This window comes from Cupressus sempervirens, chromosome 11, assembly GCF_028749045.1.
Source record: "Cupressus sempervirens isolate cs-2001-9-10 chromosome 11, ASM2874904v1, whole genome shotgun sequence".
NCBI classification, from domain to species: Eukaryota; Viridiplantae; Streptophyta; class Pinopsida; order Cupressales; family Cupressaceae; genus Cupressus; species Cupressus sempervirens.
This window is the reverse complement of record NC_143128.1, coordinates 332,272,172-332,294,195: the sequence shown is the minus strand read 5'-3', so window position 1 is coordinate 332,294,195 and position 22,024 is coordinate 332,272,172. Positions and strand designations below refer to the sequence as shown.

Below are 22,024 nucleotides of genomic sequence, written 5' to 3'. Positions count from 1 at the left end.
AAAAAACCTTGGCCCAGGTAGTTTAAAAGCATGTTTGCCATCTAATGATCACTTGATGTTAGTGGTGCCAGTTATGCAAACATGTCTGTCCATAACTATGCGGACATTCTAAACACCAAGATGCTCAAGTGGCTTGACTAAGAATATCCCAAGCCCAAGCCCGATCCTGGGGTAGGGAGGGTCTTTCTAATTCAATAGATTGTGTGGGGATAAGTATGGTCCGAGGTTGGGAGGCTAAGCCTAAGTCAATGTTCTCCTCTTACCAAAAGTCGAGGCTTGCACAACCAGCCAAAGACCCACTAGATGATACTTGTATGATTCTTTTCTTCTTTCCATGATAAGCATTTACTTTCTTGCATATAGAAAAGATAGTTAATCGTTAATCTAGTTATTTCAGTTGATCATAGATACAGTTATTTTCAGTTAATCGTTAACCTAGTTATTTCAGTTGATCACAGATACGGTGTACTTTCAGTTAATCGTTAAACTAGTTATTTCAGTTGATCATTGATATGGTTATTTCAATTGAATGTTGATAATTAAAACAGTTAATGTCATATGAAAAGGAATTAAGTTATCTATTCAATGAATCTCTTTATAAACTGTCTTTGTTTTTGTTATGAAAAACCGTTTGTTACAAAACAAGGAAAGATGAGGTTATCATTTAGCCAAAGACAAATCAAACACGACACATTCTTACAGTTTTAGTGTACTCTGAATTTAATGTCTAGTACAACGACACTGCAGAAGCAATTATTGAAAAGTTTTGATTATTTGGAAGCTACAATGGTAATTTTGATGGTCAAGAATATCAAATTTCTCTCTTCAAATTATCTAGACTCTACAAATCATAGTCATACGATTCAATCTTAAACCTGTATCCTTGTGATTGACCAAGACAAAGATTAAAATTATTCTGCTCTACCGAATTCAGGTACTATTTGGGGTGATGCCTCTCATGTTTTATAGCAGTTCACTTTTGTACTGTTTTAAATTAAATTGAGTTAAATGTATGAGCAGATCTTAAAATCAAACAGCCTCTCCAGGTTTCCTACTTTGAATTACTAGTAATGTCATTTGGTTACCCGATTACTCCTGCTACTTTCATGAAGTTAATAGAATACTTTCAAACCATGTAACGAATTTTAGGATTCTTAGATGATATACTAAATTTCAAGAGAAAGGAGAGTCCATTAAACTTACAACATGGTACTCAATCTTCTTCAGATGAAAAATTCCAAAAGCATAAGGTATAATTATGAGATGGGTTCCCATTTATGAGACGCAGAACATCACAAATGTAGAAATCCAATTAGAATGTAGCAAAGGGGATTCACTACAATATAATGTGCAAACAAAGGGCTAACCAAATTGCAAAGACATATTAAGGTCCCATGTTGTAACGAGACTACTACTTTGAAAAGAAAACCTTTCTTTGGAGAATTCAAACATAACAATATAATATACTCAGCCACATGTATAACCTCTTTACAAACATTGAATGGTTTTCAGCCTCTTCTATCAAAAACATTAATGCTTGACAACTAAAGGCAAAGAGTACAGTTTATATCAAAGGCTTCATGGATATATATGAGTGATGGAACAAATGAAATAAACACATGGAAAGAGCTTGAAAAAGAGCATAACCAAATCAAACCACAACACCTCAACTTTCCAAGAAAGGTGATAAAGTATAAAACTAAACAGCTTCCTCTACAATAAAGTGTCCTAAGCTATCATCAAGATTTTGTGCACCACTCAAAATTTTGCATAAATTAGACAAGCTGACAAAAGACTTCAACTAAACTCTGACATAGAAGTCTACATATTATTTATGCTAGTTACTTACAATAAAATATACAACAAACTCATGACCTCATCAGAATATTCAAGGACACATACATCTCAATGACCAATTAGATAGAACAACCAAGAAAGCGAATTGAGTTTCCATTAAATAGAATTTCTGAATTTTCTATATTATAAACATGCTTATTTTTTCTCCATGTGAATGGCATCATACATAGCATTATATCAGCCATAGATTTTCTCTCCTCTGAACAACAAAGATTTTGTGGCCATGAAAAAGTGATTTGGAGGAAGTTAGTATCACTGACATCAGCGGGTGGAACAGAAATAACCTCACAGTTGACTATGTTGTTTGCCTGTTGTTTGACAGGAAATTACACTCATTTCACCAAAATAATTTTCTAGTAACTAATGAATATACTGATACATACACATTTAACTTGTTTGATAAAATAAGCTGATTGCCAATCCCCTAAATGACTGCTAACATTGACTTATCAGAGATTTACTTTCTTTGCTTAATGTACATACTTGGTCTTAACATTATATGCTTATTTGATTATGGTGTAAAGAACTGGACTGATAATGACCAAACATAATGATGACTGCATGCTAAAAATGCCATGCTTTGTTGTCCTTCCTCCTGAGTGCTGTTGTACTTATTATTGATGGAAATTTATGTGTTTTTACCAAAACACACATTGACTAAAAGCTGATTGTCATAAATGAAGATATATTTCTCTATAATAGCTGTACATTGTCGAGTAGAAGCCAAAGTGGAGATACGTATAAGTCCTAACATTAGACATCCTATGGGAGCAATATCAATTAACATGGTGTCACCTTTACCCCTCCTATTATTTGGAATGTTTTAATCAACATGTAGATGTTATAAGTTATCAGAGCATTTGTCAATCCTCCTCCTATGAAATCGATAAATTGTTCAGTGCAGTATCGCAAAATTTCCCAAGTACTAGCAAAACTCGCAAGTACCCGTAAGTTGAAAGGACAGACAAATTACTTGTCCAATAACTTGCTAATGAGTTTTTGTAAAACTCATGATAATTTTTCCTATAAAAACAAGCAAATGCAAAAAAAACGTGATTTCTATGTCAAAAACTCATCTAAATTCATATAATTTATTGATTCTTGACTATAGCTCAAAAACCATGATTTTCACTGTAGATGAAGGTTTCAAAGGCCTTAATTTGGACTTAGTGGCAAGGCTTTTTTTGAGAGATTTTCACACCATTGTCCCATTGCAAATGCGGACCCCTCTTTTTGCTGGTAGGTCTAGGCAATAGAGCAATTCTGGCAACAACTCAGAGTTAGCGAGCCTTCCAAAAAGTCGAGTTACAAAAAATTTGAAAAAATGGCCAATTTTGGCTTAGTGTTAAAGTTCAGAGGGAAAACATTGGTAAAATTTAGCCAAGTGTGAAAACCATGAAAAAATAGCAAAATTTGGTTGTGTCAAAATTTGGGAAAAGATAGTAAAATTTGGCTGTGTGAAATTTGGGATATTAAAATTAAAATTGAGTCAAAAATATAAATTCTGAAAACTAGCCTAAGTAAATCCCCATAAATGGGAAATAAAAAAGAAATTATTGATACAATTAAATAATATTCCCCGTTTTGTGTTGACATGTAGAGGAGTGGACTCCATCTTTCAAGTGGCAAGTTCTCCACATAGAGGAGTGGGTTCCACCTCTCCAAGTGGCATTGACATGTAGAGAAGTGGATTCCACCTTTTAAAGTGGCAAGTTTGCCACATTAAGAACTAGTTTCCACCTTCCCATTTGGTGATTAAGAAGTAGATTTCACCTTCGCAAGTGGCAAAGCTGCCACATCAATAAGTGGTTCCATCTTCTCATCTGGCAAATAACACATCAAAAAGTGGATTCCACCTCCCCATGTGGCAATAAAATGAATTAACCAAAGAGATTCATTTGAGCATGGAGATTGAATTCAAATTGGCCATTAGAAGATAACCATTTGATGTAATTAAACCTTGCATTGAGCTTTGGATTAAATATTTAATAAGTTTTCAATTAAATATATAATAATTTAAGCAAGGGAAGATCGATTTCAATGGCATTAATTGGAATGGAGATTAATTTCAAATTAAGATAAAACCCAATTTGCCTCGATTCTGCAAAAATGAAAACAGAATTTAAATTGAGTTTGCAAAATGAAAATGGGTTTTAAATTGAGATGAGATTAAAATGATTTACCTCAATTTTGCAAAATCAGGATCGATTTCAAATACAAATAATTAATTCATCCATTGTGGCATTAAATTTATCCAATGGCATTGATTTTAACAAATGGGCAATTGAAATTAATGGAAAAGAAATCATAAGTGGCAATAAATTAAATATTTTCCAATCAACTTGAAGTTACAAAGGGTCATGCATTAAATAAAATATTTCCAAGGTCCTCGATTTTGCAAAAATATCGATCAATTTCAACCAAAAAGGAGCCAATTCAAATTTATTTATTCAAGGAGTTATCAAATTTAAATAATTAGGATCAATTTTAAATAAGAAAAAAAACAAATTTTTGAATGATGTCGATTATTATTGGTTGCAAATCAATTTGAAAATGAGAGATGGGATTCCAATTTGCATGACCCAATTACATTTTGTTATGGGAAGTTGGGATTTAAATAAAATCAATTGGAATGGTTTTGTGAAAAAAATTGAATTGCATTCTTGATTTTATATCCACTAGTTTCCTCTCATTTCAAGAGATGAATTTAGAAGTAGCAAGTTTGTGATGATTTTCTAACTCTTACTAGCTTCATTTATTGAAATTATCGTTTAGAATTTCACAATTATTTACAAGTGGTGGGGTTAAAGAATGATGGGGTGCAACTTTTATACAGTATAACACCAACGTTGGGGTACGTTGGGACGCCAAGACGAATTTTCAAAACAAGGGGACAAAGGACCTCAATTTTGTGACGGCAGGGAACAACAACAAAGGATGGGGGTAACAGGGTGTTGTATACTATACATATAGAACCTTGAAATGCTAGCTATGAAATGATGTTTCAGTATAACATACCAAATTGAAATTCTTCAACATATCAAAATTGCAACATAAACAAGAAGAATTGAACTTTCCACATAGTAACATAGTAAATATCTACTAGTAACATTCAAAAATCATAATTCAAATAGAAATTCAAGTACCCATCCCAACAATGACATGATTGCGAAATGGTGAAGGTGGGGTTACGCGGTACTCCAAATGGCTTAAGTTGTGAATTGCAAATATTTGACGATATAATTTTGTTTTGCAAGGTTCAAATGAGGATGAGTGTTAAAAGGTAAAGCTGAATTGAAATCCATTTGTTGTAGCAACTTAGAAGATCAAGGCAAGAGAAAAATTGTAAGACATCAAAGGGGAAGAGCAAGAAAAGCATCCAAGGGAGATAATTCATGAAGATGAAGCAATTGGAGGATATGAGCCATCACAATGGAAGGCTTAACAATGATTTCTCATTATCAAAGACGGGGTCTTTATCAAGTTTATATTTATAGGGTGAGCATGTTGAAGTGGAAGCCATTTCCTTAACCAATGAGAACATGCCAAGTATTCTAGTGGAAGAACTCCACTGTACTATGTCTAGATTCTTTGAATCTGCCAAGAGAGAAAAGGGATAAAGAAAAGAATATTCTCAAGGATGACTTAGTGTAAATACAAGTGGTGTCATCTTATTGGTTCATGAAATGGTGGCTTGTTCAACTATTCTTCTTCTACAAGCTTCTACTTAACCTCTCTTTTCATTGGCCTACAGAATATTGTAATTATTTCATTGGCTCATTTGTTGGTACATCTTATCAAGTGGTTATGCTAATTTGTTTTCTTATTGACCTATGAAGGCAATGCAATTTTCTATTGGCCCAGGTGGTGGTGCTTAGTTGTAATTGGGTGGACATTTAATATTTGCAGCTATGGTTATGGAAACCCTTATTACGGCTTATGCAGATTAATTAGGCCAATTGAATCTTGGTAATTCATTATAATTGAACCTCTAGATAAAGGACTGGTCACATTATTTGAAAGAGAGTTATGTTGGACAATTGTTGCTAAATACTACCAAGATCATTCTTTATTCATTGTTGTGTTTGCACAATGCATGTATATGGCCGTTTTGGAGTATTGCACGGTTCTTTGCATCTCTCACTTAGATTAGGATTTTATTTCATGTTGAATAGAAGAAAAAGTAGATGGATGGAAGATATTGAATGGTAAGTAGTGATGAAGCTAGTGTCCATACCTTTTGGTACTTGTTGATTGTAAGTAGCCATGCAAGGTTAGTCTAGGCCTAAATTGCAAGCGTTTAACTTCTATGGAAATGTTCATTTAGATTGCGTTAGCATTTGAATGAGTATTAACAATGTGAAAGTCATTCCCACATCCGTAGAAGATAGAAACCTCATATGCCTAGTTGACAAGGTGAAGCAAGGATTGGTTAGAGCCTCACCCCATCATCAACGTTATCCTACATTCCTAGAGTTAGATAGAATTATTAAACCCTTTCTCTATTGCGGTTTATTTAATTGGAAGTAATTAAAGAAGTTAAAGTCAAGTTGATATCCATTGAATGAATAGCATAAGTCCCTTTGTTATACCAACATATCACATGATTAAAACTGAGTGAAAGTCAACGATCAAGAAGGAATTGTCTCATTTGATCACACAATTTGTATATATATTGTTTAGCATATGAGCATCCTTATTCAATAGAGATTTGGAGATTTGGTGTTTCATCTTGGACTACTAACTCTAAGTATTTGATTTTGCATGTTGTAGTGGGAACATAACATAACTCGCATCAACAAGTTCCTACCCCAAACCCCACGCACAAACGATCATATTGGGGGTATTGCCCCCAAACCCCCACAAGGGATACTACTCTATGACCTCATTGGGCATTGAATAGATCCCCTCAACCCCATTGGGGTCTTCACTCCCATATTACCATTAATAATTGTGATTTGTCAAATGAGAAACTCAATTACAATAAGAAAGTGATGAGGAATCGGGATATAAGTCAAGATTGCTAACTTAGACATTATTATCGCACAAATTGCCAAAAATCTCTCTAGAGGAGGCAACTTCTACGAATGACATGGCTACTGGAAATGACATTGTGACTCATGTTGACATTGAATTGTTTTCTGATCTATGATATGTATTAAACTATAATTTTGGTTTACATATGATAAAAATTAGTAATACACTCAACAAATTAGCATAATGTTTTTTTTTATTAACAAATTTAGTATTTAAAAATGTTGATAAGTCAAGTTTTTTTTGCTCAATTTTAACCAAGTCCCAAGTTTTTGAAATGTTTTGGGTCTACAAAGTTATTTCAATATACAAAAGTATGGTATATATAAAGGCAGTCTTCTATAGTAATTGTATTGGGCCCATATTGTTCTAAGAGATATCAAAGTATGTTTAACAATCCAATTATTGGGTATCTATAAATTATCCTATTGTTGTATGACATGATGACTTAGACAATTGCAACTATTATGTATATTACTAGTTTTTATATGTACTAAGATACTGGATTCCTCGAAGAAAGCTAGATCTTGGTTTTGACACAATTCTGATCCGGAATATGCACCGAAATGAAATCCAAATTCGCTTCCAAAACCCTGTCAAAATACACGTGGAACCTGTAATCACCCAAAAATGGTCTAGAAAACTATAAGCCCCTTTTTCAACATTTTTAATCTCTATGCTAGACTATATCTTATGCTTAATCAATTTTGCATATTTATCTAATCATTATTCCTTGTTCAAATCATTATTTATTATTTATTTGATTATAACCTATAGTTTGACCACCTTATCCTAGTCTTTATTTAATTAGAAGAACATGCTACCTTTTAATTATATTAAATCACCTTTATCCTATGTGTGGACATGAAAAAGGAATTTCCTAATTTAAAAATAAAAGAAAAAGACTTTTTACCCTAAATCAACCAATAAAGGTTTTCTAAAGCCATTTGATGGTCATTCATTCATCTCTCAAGCATTTTTCAACATTTTGGTATTGTTCTACAACTCTTAACATTTTTCTTTGAAAGTGAATGCTTTGGAGGACTAAGACCTGCATCAAAGACTTTGAAATAGTTGGAGAAGCTAGAGTTAGTCGGAAAAGGTAAGTGAATCTTCATCGTGTTTACACTTTTAATGAGTCTTTGAAGATTTTTCAAGATTCTTTGAAAAAATTCAAATTTTTTAAAACTTTTTTTGGAAGTTTTAAATACCTTTTTTATACATTTATGTATATTAGGGGCTTATAATGCCAAAAAAAATCAATTAAATGTTTTGCAATAATGTGTTGAGTTTTCTTTCCCATTTCTGGTTCATTATTCAAACTTAGATAAAATGGTTGGAAGTGGAAGTGGAAGCAGAAGCTCTAGTTCAATTGTTGGGGCAAGCTGTTTTAAAATTGATGCAGGTTCACTGCTTTGGCATTACACAACAACGATAAGGTAGTAAATGATGGCGGTGATTATGTTTGGCGGTGTAACAATTGCAACATAGAGTATTTTAGCTCATACTATCGAGTGAAACCTCACTTAATTCCTAGCAATGGAAAAGGAATGAAACTTGTAAGGGGAAAGATGGGAACAGGTCGCCAACTCATTAATCCTACAATATGCTAGAGAACAAGACAATGTTGATAGAAGCAACAGAGAAAAGACAGTGACTGCTCCATCCCATGCCAAGCCCAGCTCAAGGAGACCTCCTAGCAGTTTGGTAAAAATTGTTGGCCCACATCCTTTCCTGTCGACACCACCACCTTCTAAACTAGAAATTATTCTCCAAAAAGAGGCTCATTGGATCTAGCCTTCAAAAATGAAATGAGAGACCATTGTGATGAAAGTATTGGTCCTTGTTCATATGTGAATGGGCTTCCACTCGACCTTGTTAGCTTGCCTTTTTGGCAGGATATGGTGTGTGCACTTTGCAAGGGACCTGTTGATCATGTTATTCCTAGGTATGAAAAGGTGTAAACCATCATATTGTCGAGGAAGGAAGCCTTGCAAGAGCACAATTGAAAGTGATCAAGGATACATGAGTGGAAACAGGAGTATTGGTTATTTATGATGGATGAAAAGATTGCAAGAATAAGCCTTTGATCGATGTTATGGTAGTGTCACCTAAAGGGTCAATGTTCTTGAAGGAGGTGGATTGTGAGGGGCAAGTGTAAGATGCAAATTGGTTGCCAATATCCTCATGGAATCAATTCAGATGATTAGGGCTGCAAATGTTGTCCAAGTCATAATGGACAATGCTAAAAATTGTAGGCTAGTGGAGGCTATAGCGGAGGCCACATATAATCACATTTTGTGGACACAATGTACAAACCACTCACTCAAATTAATCATGCAAAAGATTGGCACTCAAATTGAATGGGTCAATAAAATTTACACAAAGGTTGAAGAGATACAAGTGTTTGTGACAGATCATCACATGACACGAGCCATATTCAGGACCTTCTCCTCATTGGGAGTTGTTGAAAGTAATTTAATATTGTTTTTATATTTTATTTTTTAGTTTCAAATGTTATAGATGAACTTGATATGACATGTATGCTATGACTTTTATGCCATCATAGGTTGCTGAAACATAATTTTCATTGTACACAATCATCTTAAGATGACTTGCGAAGGTGTGAGAGGCCTTGAGTGCTATCGTTATCAACACTTGTAGAGTGTATGGAGGCAATCAAACAAAAAGAACCAAACACTAAAAGCATTGGCTCTTGATGATGAATGAGGGCAACATGCAGAATATGTTTTGGAATTCACCGAGTCCATCATAAGCATGATTAGATTTGATGATACTGACCGCCCATATTTGGGTAAAATTTATGATGGCATGGACACCATGGTGGAACACATAAAAATAATAAGAGTGGGCAAGGTACATACAGATACTTTCTTTTCAAAGTGGTGGAAAGAATCCATAACCAAATAGGGTGGCACCATATAGAGATGCAAAGGTCGGTGCTAGTTATAAGGCTGCATTTTCAAAAGATGTGTCATGAACATGACGAAACTCGAAACATTGTCATGGTGGCATCACATAGAGGTGCAGAGGTGGTTGATTACAAGGCTGCATTTTCAAAGATGTACCATGATCATGATGAAACTCAAAAAGATTGTCCTCACCGATTTTGCCCAATTCGCACCCACCAAATATCATGACATTTCCGCTCTTCATGCTCAATATAGGATGGATGTGCTCAATATAGGATGGATGTTGATACTTGGTGGTATGCACATGGTCAACACTTCATTTTCTTGCAGCCTCTTGCAATTAAACTTCTCTCCCAACTATTTATCTTTTTTCAAAAGCATTGTTCAATTTTGAATTTTCATTCAATCATGATGCTATCTTATTGAAATTAAGTACTAAATGTAAATGGTGTTAGCTAACTCAAACAGGTTGCAAGTTCTTCTTCCCATGAGCATAGTTGGAGTACATACTCCATCCACTCGGAAAAATGCAATCGTATGGGTTTGAAAAAAGCAAAGGAGTGTTATGATTTAGAGGCCACAGCTGCACACAACTTGCCCAAGTCTTTCTAGATCAACAAGAGGCAACTATTTCACATGACATGATGAGTGCTACAATTGTTGGTTCAAATGAAATTCAAGAGGAGCCAAAAGCTGAGCTTGATTCCGATGAAGATGATGAAGAAGAATATGGAATTGGTTATTAATTTTACTATTTTAATTTTTAAATATGAAATATGTCTTGTGTTTTAAATTTTCAGCATGTAATGACATTTTGAGACTTTTGCAAAGTGTGAATATGATATAATCATATATTGACAATTATGGATTTATCGTTTTATGAGATTCAGCCTTCCTACTTCTTATTATTATCATTATATGTTTGAACTTTGAAGTATTGAACTAATGATGAATGAGCATTGACATGTTGCATTAAATGAATCTATGAATATACATACATACATAAACATATATATATTTAAAAAATGTCTATACATATAGCTTCAGTACCAAAATCCGGCCCCAAAATAATTTGTAAAATCCACAAACCTGAATCTGAACCAAAACCAAGATCAGCTACTAACTATATATAGTTTTGGGATTAGCTATGATGTGTAATATCCCCTTTTTGATATAGGATTTACCAATAAATGATCATCATAAAATTAAAATATAAACAAAAAATAATAAGATCTAAATTAGGACATAAAAAGAAATAACATTAAAAAATAGCATAATTAAAATCTAGTTACGTTTAATGAATGGTCAAAAGGCATGAAATGAAAAGTTGTGAATCCCTCAAACATGAGATATATTTAGGAGAAGATAGCTTCATCTTAAAAAGGGGAAAGAGAAAGGAAGAGAAAAGGGAAAGTATGAATCAAGAAAGAATTAATGGAAGAGGAAAAAGGAGCGAGAAGAAAATAAAGAAAAGACTCGTTCAAAAGTTCATGACGGGTTATCACTATTCCAAAGGACAGAAATGATGAAGCGTTGTGACTCTTCCAAAGGGTATTGATTATGAAAGGTTGTGACTCTTTCAAAAGGTAGAACTCATTAAGGGAGGGTTGTCACTCTTACAAAGGGTGGTAATTGCGAAAGGTTGTGACCATTGCAAAGGGAAGAACTCATTAAGGGAGAATTGTGACTCTTCCAAGGGGTGGTAATTGTGAAAATTTGTGACCATTGCAAAGGGAAGACATGATGAAGAGGTGTGACTCACCCTCACATTGGAAGATAAAAACAAGGAGAAAGTTTCATTTGAAGATCAATTTGGGGAATAATATATAATTCTCAAAGGCAACAATAAAAAACTGGTGACTCAGTTTTTAGGAAAGGTGGTGACACTTTCACCAATAAAGTAAAAAAGAGTTTTCATGCCAAGCATTGAATGAGGACTTATTGATCATCACTCATGAATCCATTCAAACAAGTCCTTTATCCATCAGTCATTAATCCCTCAAGAAATCAAGCAAAGAATCATGAAATCCACATCAATCATCACTTCATCTTGGGATCAAGAAAAAAAAAATTAGCAATTCAGCATCACTCGTTCAAATTATCATTCTTTCAATCATCATCCACCAATATATAAAACTAGCATTCACTATATCATTACTTTCCAAGTTCCCAATCATTTAATCAACAATTACTTTATTACAACTCACCAATGCTTAAATTATCAAATCAAAGGGAATTCATTCAATCAATCAATCAATCATCCACAATCAAATGATCAATCAAGGAAAATTAAAGAAATTGGAGCAGATTAGAAATATACATACAGCATTCACTAGCAGAACTCTGATTTAGAGTGGTATGCATGAGAATGTAGATATATTTGACATGTATATTACTAATATGCAATGTGGCTAGACATCTAAACTCTTCAATAAATCATTAACTAGATATTAATAGAGCTTTGCCAATTTAAATGTTTCTTTTAGTAAATAAGTTTATCTATTCTTTATTTTCACAAGCAATCATACGGGAAGGGAAGGAAATATATTACAGAGAGGCAACAGACCAGTTCCCACTGAATTATGTCAGTCACCCCAAGTGACTTTTAGTTGGATATTCTAACCATTTGTGGGCCCTCTCCAAACCCTGCCATGTATGATTATGGAAAATGGAACAATTGATGGCTTGACTCTTGAAGCTCAAAAGCTATTGCATGTCTTAATCCAAATAAAATATTGATATGTGTGTGTTTGTGAGTGTGTTGTTAGATCCCTACCAGAAATAATTGGTCATATAAGTTATATTTCAAATATTGTTTAATGTGATTACAGGTTCTAAACCAGGATTAATCTTGACAAAGACATTTTATTGGCAAAGATATAATTCTAAATATATTACTTTTCTTATTTTAATTAAAATTGTGATTTTAGATCAAGATTTAGGATCATCCCAAAAGGGGGCATTACAATATGCTAAAAGCAGTACTATAAATTGTTGAGAGATGCAAAGATTATAAGATCCAAACAGATTGAAGACATAAGTTTACACATTTATCTAATAAGAACTACTTATATAAATGAACATGAAACATAATCCACCAAATGGAATAGTAATTGTATAATTTCTGTGTAAGAAATTATTTGAATATAATTAGACTCGTATGATCAGCCAAGAATTGGATATTCTACCCTATCAATGAGAAGCATATTTAAAGTTCCTAATGATTGTCAAACAAAACAAAAATATTAGCAACCGCTAACAGTGGACTCTGTTTCATCAAAAGGTACTTTTTCTGGGTGCAACTTGATCAACTCCAAAGATTCAATTATTTCTTCCAACCAAACTTAATCAGCATGTGTCCTTCTTCATGAAGAGGGAGCGCCTAGCAGCCTTGACCTACTCTTCCTTCATTCTCACTCAGATGTTCTTAATCAGTTAAGATCTTCGTATCTGTGTTCCCAACTACAACTCCTACTCACACTCAGCTCCAACTTCTACTTCATCTATTGATGTAATTGCACTTAAGAATTCTCTTCACATGATCATTCTCTATTCCACCCAACCTCTTGGTCCTAACCACATTGTGGTCTCTTTCAAACTTTGTTAGCATCTCAGGGTATTAGTTTCTTAAGTCTGACCTCCCTTCTTAAGTGCAATGGCATTAATGTTTATTCCTTTAACCTCTCCATTCTTTGAATAGACCTTTAAAAAGGTAGATCAACTTCTCCTTATTTTGAATGGGCCCCTAGAGAGGTAGGGAAACAAGTGTTGTGTTGCTTGATCCCAAGACCAACTAGCAGAAAACAACTATTTTCTGAAACTAACAAACTTTGCAATCTAGAATAACTCCAAAACGTTCTTTCCTATCAATAGATAAAATTCCCTGGAGAAAGTTATGCCCAAGGATGGCAAGGCCACTATGAAAGTAAGCTTTCTTTTGATAAATTGAATGGCTTTTTTTGTAGTTAGGCTTTCTTCTCCTCCCCTGCCCCAAGTTATAGATGGCTGCCAAATAAAACACAACCACTAACAACTTAACTCCATTTCACCACAAAAACTTCATCTAGAGGAGATTCAATCAACTTGAAAGATATGGTTATTTCCTCCAACCCAGCTTCAGCAGCAAGATTGTAGAGGGATTTGCCTAGCAACATCAACCCACTCTTCATATGCTCCCAATCATTCATAACTGATTGGATAATCTCATATTTTGTTCCCAACTTCAACTCTTACTCGCCCTTCAACATCTTCAATTCCAATGATGTAATTTTACCGATGGGTTTTCTTCAAGAATTCTTCTTTATTCACTTTGTTCTACCAATCTCAAAGACCATCTAAACTCTTGGTCCTAATAAAATGTGACCTGTTCCTAACTCTAACGGTATCTAAGAGCATTAGTTTCTTAAATCCAACTCAACTTCTTTAAGGCAATGATGCTAATGCTTATTCCTTTACCCTCCCCATAGATTGGATAAAGCCCCTAGAAAGGTTAGACAACTTCCTGGTAGTTTAAATCGGCCCCTGGAAAGGTACGAAATAGTTGTCCTGTGTTTCTTTCTCCTAGGCCCAACTTCTTTTAAAAATTGAAAAACTTTGCAATGTAGAATTGTAGATATCCCAAGAGGTTGGCTCAAACTTTCTTTTGGATGGTAGGAATTCCCTAGAAAAAAATAAGTTCTAACCATGGCCAATAAACAAACTATAAATGTAGGGCATTCTTTCAAAAAAATGAATAGCTATCATTATTGTTAGGATTTCATCTCCTCCCTCCACCCCCTCGACCAAGTCGTGCCTCTATCTTAGTGGTTGGGGCTAGGTTGATGGTAATGTTAGTTAGGAGGGAAGGCCTATGGAATGTAGGCTTTCCTTAGTCAGCCCTTTTCACCACTCTTTGTATTTTTAACATGCACACGCAACTATTTTCATAGATGAATATAAAACGCAATGCACATTGGACTGAGTAACAAAGGTAGAGCTTTATTCGTGAAAAGATCTTTACTTAATCACAGACAAAGCATGATGAACCAAGGATCAAACATTATACCCTCTCCATGAGAAGCATATTCAAAGTTCCCAATGGTTGCCAAAAAGAACACAACTATTGAAAACCACTTGCAAGTAACCCATAATGACTACCAAAAAGTCAACAAAAGACTAATAAAACATTTTAAAACTACAATTTTTGTCATGTCCCCTTTCTAACGACATGATTTCCACAGTAGATTTGCCTATCATTGACTCTCGTAGGCAAATGATTTGGAGAGAGAGTCATTTTGTTGATCAGTGGTTGTATATTGCTCTTGGAGAGTCATAGTTGAGCCTACATCCAGTTGAGTGGGGCCTACATGTTCTAATTTTGAGTTGCGATTGCACTTTTATTTTATAAAGTTATTTTATAATAAAGTGCATTATAATAAGATTTTATAAAAGATGTTTCTAGAAGTTCCTAGTGACTTCTTAGAAAAGTTAATAAATTGAGGGCTGGAGGCATCCATTTGGACAAGCGATTTTGTGGATTCATCTTCTATTCGTATTGGAGCAATTTGTGGTCTTTTGGTCTGCAAATTTCCATTAGATCTTTGGGAACAAAAACTCCCTTGGATCTGCATAACTGAGGAAATGAGATATCTTCTGAAGGGTTGCTCATTGGAGATGGTATTTAGCCATTTCATGGTGGATTATTCTGAAAAGTGATTTTGAGGATTTTAAGCAATTTGCAAGGGTTTGGAATTCATCATTTTTTGCACAATCAGGTTGATAATTCTTGGAGTCTTGTGGTAGGGTTCTTGCATCGTCTATCATTGCAGGATTTGCTAGAGTTGAATAAATTGCCATCTACACGAATTGCTGCAGAACTGGAAATTTCGAAGGAAGGCTGGGAAGCATATTTATGGTTATAAGTTCTTCATACCTGGTCCAAACTTCATGCGACTCATGGCATTGTCTTCCTTGACACCAGGCAATTCAGTCCATACCAGTTAGGCACTGTGTTTGAAGGCTGCGAATTATATTTAAAAAATCGCACAGAGCCGTACAGGAACAGCAGTATTGACAGGTTGTATAAGAGCAGGTCAAGAACAGATCTAAGTTTTCAATCGGTCATCATTCAGTCAATCCCATCAGCATTAATCGCAGGGTTTGCAATCAGGCAGGGAACAGAGGTGCAATTTCAGATTCATGCAGGTGACAACAAATTGAGGTGGCGATTTCAGGTTCTTGATGTTGATTTGGTTGCTAAAAACAATTAAGTACAAATTGTATATGTTCAGTCCTTGTTATAGCAGTCCAATATATGTCTTGAATCAGACGCTGTTATTCATTAACTTCAATTGGATTGTTATAGAATTTTGTGAGGGTTAGCTATTACCATAAGCGCTTTATATTGCAATTGTTATAATTGTAACAGTCCAGTCCTTAATGGCATATTACAATCAGATTTTCTGAATATTATTGGTACTGTTATTATTATATTGTGTTTCATTGCATTTGTTACATCAATCATATTTGGTGAATTTGTTGCTACAACCTTGAAACACTACATCTCTGACCACTAAACAGTTACATGCCAAGTATTTGACGAATTGTCACAGTTCAGCATTGGGGTTTTTAGTGGCCTTTATAGTAAAGGTCATTACAATGGTATCAGAGCTTGCTTGCAAAGTGTTTGACGAAATGTCAAACAACTAAAGTATAAAGATTTTTGGTGTTTGAAGAAGTTATAACCTGTTGGGGTTATTACAATTTTTGTGTCACTCTAAAGCTTAAGGTACCAAGACATAATAGTGAAGCCAAGAGGATGCTAAATCCTTGTCAATGTGACTGTATAATGATCTAAAATGTCATAGTTTGGGTGGCCATATCTCTATAAGTAATGGAAAATGTGATTGCTCGAGGTGGGGCTGATCTTCACAATTAAGCATAGACTCCAAAAGAAAGCAAATATACAAGACAAAAACAAGCCTATCAACCTAAAGATTTACAAAAACGATGTTTCTAAAAGAAACAATCAAGAACTAAAGATGAAAATAGAAACTACCTTGATAAACTAAAGACTGACTAGGATAACCATTAAAGAAACCTTTATAATATTCTAATACCCTCCCTTAATGGTCATTGTCTAACTATTGCCTTTTAGTTACAAATTCTTCAAAACACTCTGGTATTGTTGAGACCTTCCCTAAGTTTGCAAAATGTTAATGAACAAGAAGCCAAAATCCATTCAACAAAGAATTGAGAAGGATGCCCCCTTCTTTAGAAAGTTTTGCAAAAAGAGACACTTGCCACTGACTCTGCCACTCAAATGAGTTTGCCACTAACTCTCCTAGAATCAGCGACACATCTGACCAAGAATCATTACATAAACATCCAACTTGATGTTGGATAATGGAGCTGCTCTTCCCTAGAGACAAAGACAAACACTAAGAACAACCAGCACAATTATGAGAAAAAATCTTTGCAAATGAGCATCATGCCCCAAAACGAACTGCAATAAGTCACAATAATTTTAGGAGAAAAATCAGAAAAAACATACATGATTTTTTATGTAAAAAATCAATCAAAACTAAACAACAAAATTTGAGACACAGATCAAAGAATACAAAGCTTTGTTTTTGAGGAATAATAGAAAATCTCAATAGATAATTTTTAAGGAAAAAATTATAGATCAATCAAATAATGATTGACGAAAAAATAATAAATTATAAACCCACCAAATGATTTTTGAAGGAAAAAATTATTGAAACCCATCAAAAAGATTTCAAGGGAAAAAATTCTGAAAACCCACCAAAAAAAATTAAGGAAAAAATTTATGAAGACCCATCAGAGAAACCTTCATGCAGCAAACAACAAGACTTTGCATGGTAAAACAGCTCATGCAAGTACATGTAACTTACAAAAGCACTTGCAACTCAGATGTAATTACATGCATCCTTCAAAAATCAAAGAGTTTTTCTCAAACCAAGAAATCACACAATCAAAACCCTCAATTAGGCTTGCGATTAAAAATTTTCACAAAATACTTACAACAGGTTTTAATTCAAAAATTTGGAATACAAATTTCGAGAAAAAATTCCAGATTAGAAGAGGCTCGAATCTTTCTTAAAATGATCGCCAAATTCTATGAAATCCCATCGACCTACTCTAATACCATATTATGGTACATTAAATTTGTTGTATTAAACAGAGCATATGAAAGCTCCGTATAAAGATCTACAAAGAAGATGATGCTAAAAGAAACAATCATGAACTAAAGACGAAAATAGAAAGTAACTTAATAAACTAAAGACTAACTAAGATGACCATTTAAGAGACCTTTTATAATACTGTAATACTTCGTGCTCCCTATTTTTTTACGGTTTTCCCTACTCTTGACATTCTTCCAAACTAGTAACCATATTCTCTCTCTCTAGATTTAAAATTTGTTTATTTCTAGAATTCACTTTTTATTTCTCGAATTCACTTTTTCTCTCTTGCCTTTCAATAGTTTATTTCATTTTTAGCTATAAATTTTAAAAAGAAAAAGTTTATCCTCTCTAAATGTCATAGAGAAAAATTGATTCATGTTAGCCATTTTAATCTAATTTATCGTTCTCTCTCCCTCTCTCTAGTTCCACAACATACCAATGAATGATTTGAGGATAAGATTTGTATAAAAGAATAATTTTTTGTTTTAATACTTTTCGACCTTTTGTATATAATTAAACATAAAAAGAATATCTGGAATTATCAACCACCTGAAAGAATATCTGGATATTATCACCAACCTGAAAGTACTGAGAATTCAATAGTAAAAATTTTAGACAAGGTTTTTGAACTTCCAAAATATAATGTTCCTCTTTTGGGGCATTAGAAGTCGATAACATAATTAAAATTAAGCTGTCAAATTATATCAAATTTAATGATGGCTTAATTTAATTATTTAATAAAGTAATTAAAGACTTTAATGGAGCTTAGTGAAAATTAATAGTCAAAGGGGAATACTAAAGAGAAAGAAAAAGAATTCCAAAAACAGGTAGAGGGAAAATGAAGTCACAATATGTTCTATTAAAGAACATGGAGAAGCTCATTCTAGATATACTTGGTTCATGTTTTGGTTATTGTTTTCTTGGAGAATTTAAAAGCTTCACATTTTTTAATCGGAATTGTTGGCATGTAAAACCTTGGCAAATTTAGTCAATTGGATTGAAACCCAGTTCAACTTTGTGGGGATTTGTGACAAAGTCCATAGCAGGGCAAATTCATGAATAGAGGTATTTCATATTTGTTCAGAAAACATGGTTGTAATGATTTAATCTATTTTGATGGCAATATTCATCTATATCTGACATGTTAAATAATTTTCAAATAAACTGTTGGATGAATAGGACTCAGTTTGCGTGAAAATTGTTTGTTTAGATTTCTGTCGAGCATTTGGTAAAATCTGAAACAAATATTGTAGGGGAATATTATACAAAACCTTCTGAAACTACGATCTTCAAAAAGATTTTCTCGATGCCAGCATCCTTTTCAAGCAATAGAGAAAAGCTTTTAGTTACAACATAGGCCATACATGATATCCAGAGCTGCATTAATACGAGTGAGAACATTGTCTGCGACATGTCTAAACGTTTCTAACCTGAGTCCCACTACGGTAAGCACCCCCTACACACCACTTATCCATGACCTGTAGGCTAGTACAGAAGGGATACAAGTTCTATTCATAATTATATCTTACTGTGGCGCCATTTGAAAAGACCTAATTCCTATGAGCATGCATAAAAACTGGAAGCACAATACCCTCTGTAAGTTGCAAACTCTTTTTCACTTGAATTGCTTTAAAAGGGGAGACTATAAAAAGCATACAGCTAAAAATACCTTTTAGCACAAAAAAATGAACGAACTGGACATCCAAATTCTTTGCAAAACAGTTCTTAAGGATGTGATACTTTTAATGTATGATCAATAGCCGTAATCTCGTCCAAAAAGAAGAAGACAACCGTGCACAGCTAAGAGTTAAACTAGCCACAAAGAAACACAGATCCAGGAGGAATTATTAAATACCTGGGAGGCGGGGGTGGATAGTGTGATAATGAAACTGTCGTCTGCGGTATGCCTGCAAACATTCTTCTCCCAATGCACGATGGTGTATAAATTGAATACGCCATTTGATGAAGGCCAGGGCTTGATAGGCTAAAACATCTTGCTCAAGTTCTAACCAGAATTCCACAGAAAAGAATTGCAACCTCGAATTGAATATGCCATTTGATGAAGGCCAGGGCTTGATAGGCTAAAACATCTTGCTCAAGTTCTAACCAGAATTCCACAGAAAAGAATTGCAACCTCGAATTAGGGGCTTCATTCAGGCGATAGTTAGGCACATTCAAGGGCTGGCACATGCATTCCTCCTTTAGGGTTACCTTTTCCGCCTGCAACACCAATTGCATTAGGCAATGAGTGTGTTTTTTCAGTTGGAAGTACTTACGAAGCTGAAAGAGTAATTCAAATTAAAAACATTTACTGTTGATATTTATTATTTTTTCTTTTTCAAAACATAAAAGTAAATAATAAAATAAATAAAATACAAGTATTGTGTGTTTTAAAATGTTTAATGAATAAATAATTAACAGTAAAATAAAATAAAATAAAACTAATCTGGTTTGTCTTTTTACAATTGGATTAATAAAATAAATAAAATACAAGTATTGTGTGTTTTAAAATGTTTAATGAATAAATAATTAACAGTAAAATAAAATAAAATAAAACTAATCTGGTTTGTCTTTTTAAAATTGGATTAATTAGATTTTTTTAAATACTGTTTTGACTTGTGCATTTTTACAATATTAGAATTAAATATAATTAAGATATATTATTTCACTTGACAATTAGAAAATAAATTATATTAATAATAATCAATGATTTGTTAAAAAAATATAGACATTGTCAATTTTACATTAAACGTTCTTATATAATTTTCACATTTAATATTTTTTTTAATTTATTTAATATTTTAATTGTTAAAAAGATTTCAAATTAATGATGCTACTATTGATATGTTACTTAGTTCAACAATAATATAGTTCTTTAAAGACTTGCTCAATACAAGCTTAATAAATTCACACATTTGTAATTTATCCAACTCACACATATTATAAAGACATAAATTTAACAATAAAATTTGAAGATGGGAAAATAATTTCAATAATAGTGCATGTATGATTTGTTTAAATAATTATTTTCTAAGAAGCCTCCTCTGTAGGGTTGCAAGCTAGGCACTCACAATTTCCCCATTCAAATCTCAAAGCCTCATACATTTTTGAAGATATAAATGCCTTACACTATTGGCAAGAACTTTGACACTTTGCTTGACTTGTTAAAACAAGTAAATCTTTATGCTAGAAGAATTGGATCAATTTGAGTATAAAATTTAGTGACCTTCTATCAATTATAACAAACTCTTATTAATTGAAGGAGGCTCTCAACCTTAAATTTGTATATTTGTCTTAATTATTTTATGTTAATATAGTAGTATGTAATTGAATATATTAAATGTCAAAATATTCTACGTGTAGATTGAAACTGTTATAAATTTGAAATAAAAATAAATTATAGTAAATATTTAGACTTATAAATTAATTATAACAATTAATTTAATAATTAAATTGGAAAAAGTGTTGAATGTAGACAAGTAGTAACATAAATATTAATTTGAATAAAGAAATATGGGCATTCTTAGATTTGTATGCAATAAGGAATATTCAATTTGTAATGTGTGCTCTATATATCATAGATTTTTGGGGTTAATGTAAAAATAGGTTTTGAGGGGACCCGAAACCCCATACAAAAATTATCCAAGATTAGGCATTACATCCATAGTATTAGTGGAAAAAAATAGGTTTTACAATGCCCTGAAACCCTAGAGATAATACAATATAGTTCAAATCAAAATCCCCTAAAGGAAACACCTAACTACTACTGAATGAAATAAAGACTAGCACACCTGATCAAGACCAGATACCAATTCCAGAGACCATAACCACAGATACATGAAGAACAACCAAAAGAACAAAAAGATATAGCACCACACTAGATGAGTTCTTTCACAACTTTAGCCAAGTTCTTCCCAAGGCTAGCCACCTCTTCAATTGATTCTTTAGCAGTCAAACTTGGACCCACCTAAATAGCCTTCTTTGTACTTAGCCTTGTACACTTATTGGGACCTCCAT

The 22,024-nt window shown here is 33.3% G+C and overlaps 1 protein-coding gene across 2 annotated transcripts in view; it reads right to left on the bottom strand.

Moving 5' to 3' along the window:
* Window positions 1–20,301, bottom strand: part of LOC149529441 (uncharacterized) — a 106,219-nt gene extending 85,918 nt beyond the window's left edge. For both annotated transcript variants that reach the window (XM_089808921.1, XM_089808922.1), the window contains exon 1: window positions 19,863–20,301. In XM_089808921.1, coding sequence (XP_089665047.1) covers window positions 19,863–19,966 — 104 coding nt within the window. In that variant the 5' untranslated portion in view covers window positions 19,967–20,301. The remainder of the gene's footprint in view (window positions 1–19,862) is intronic.
* Between the last annotated feature and the right edge of the window lie 1,723 nt (window positions 20,302–22,024).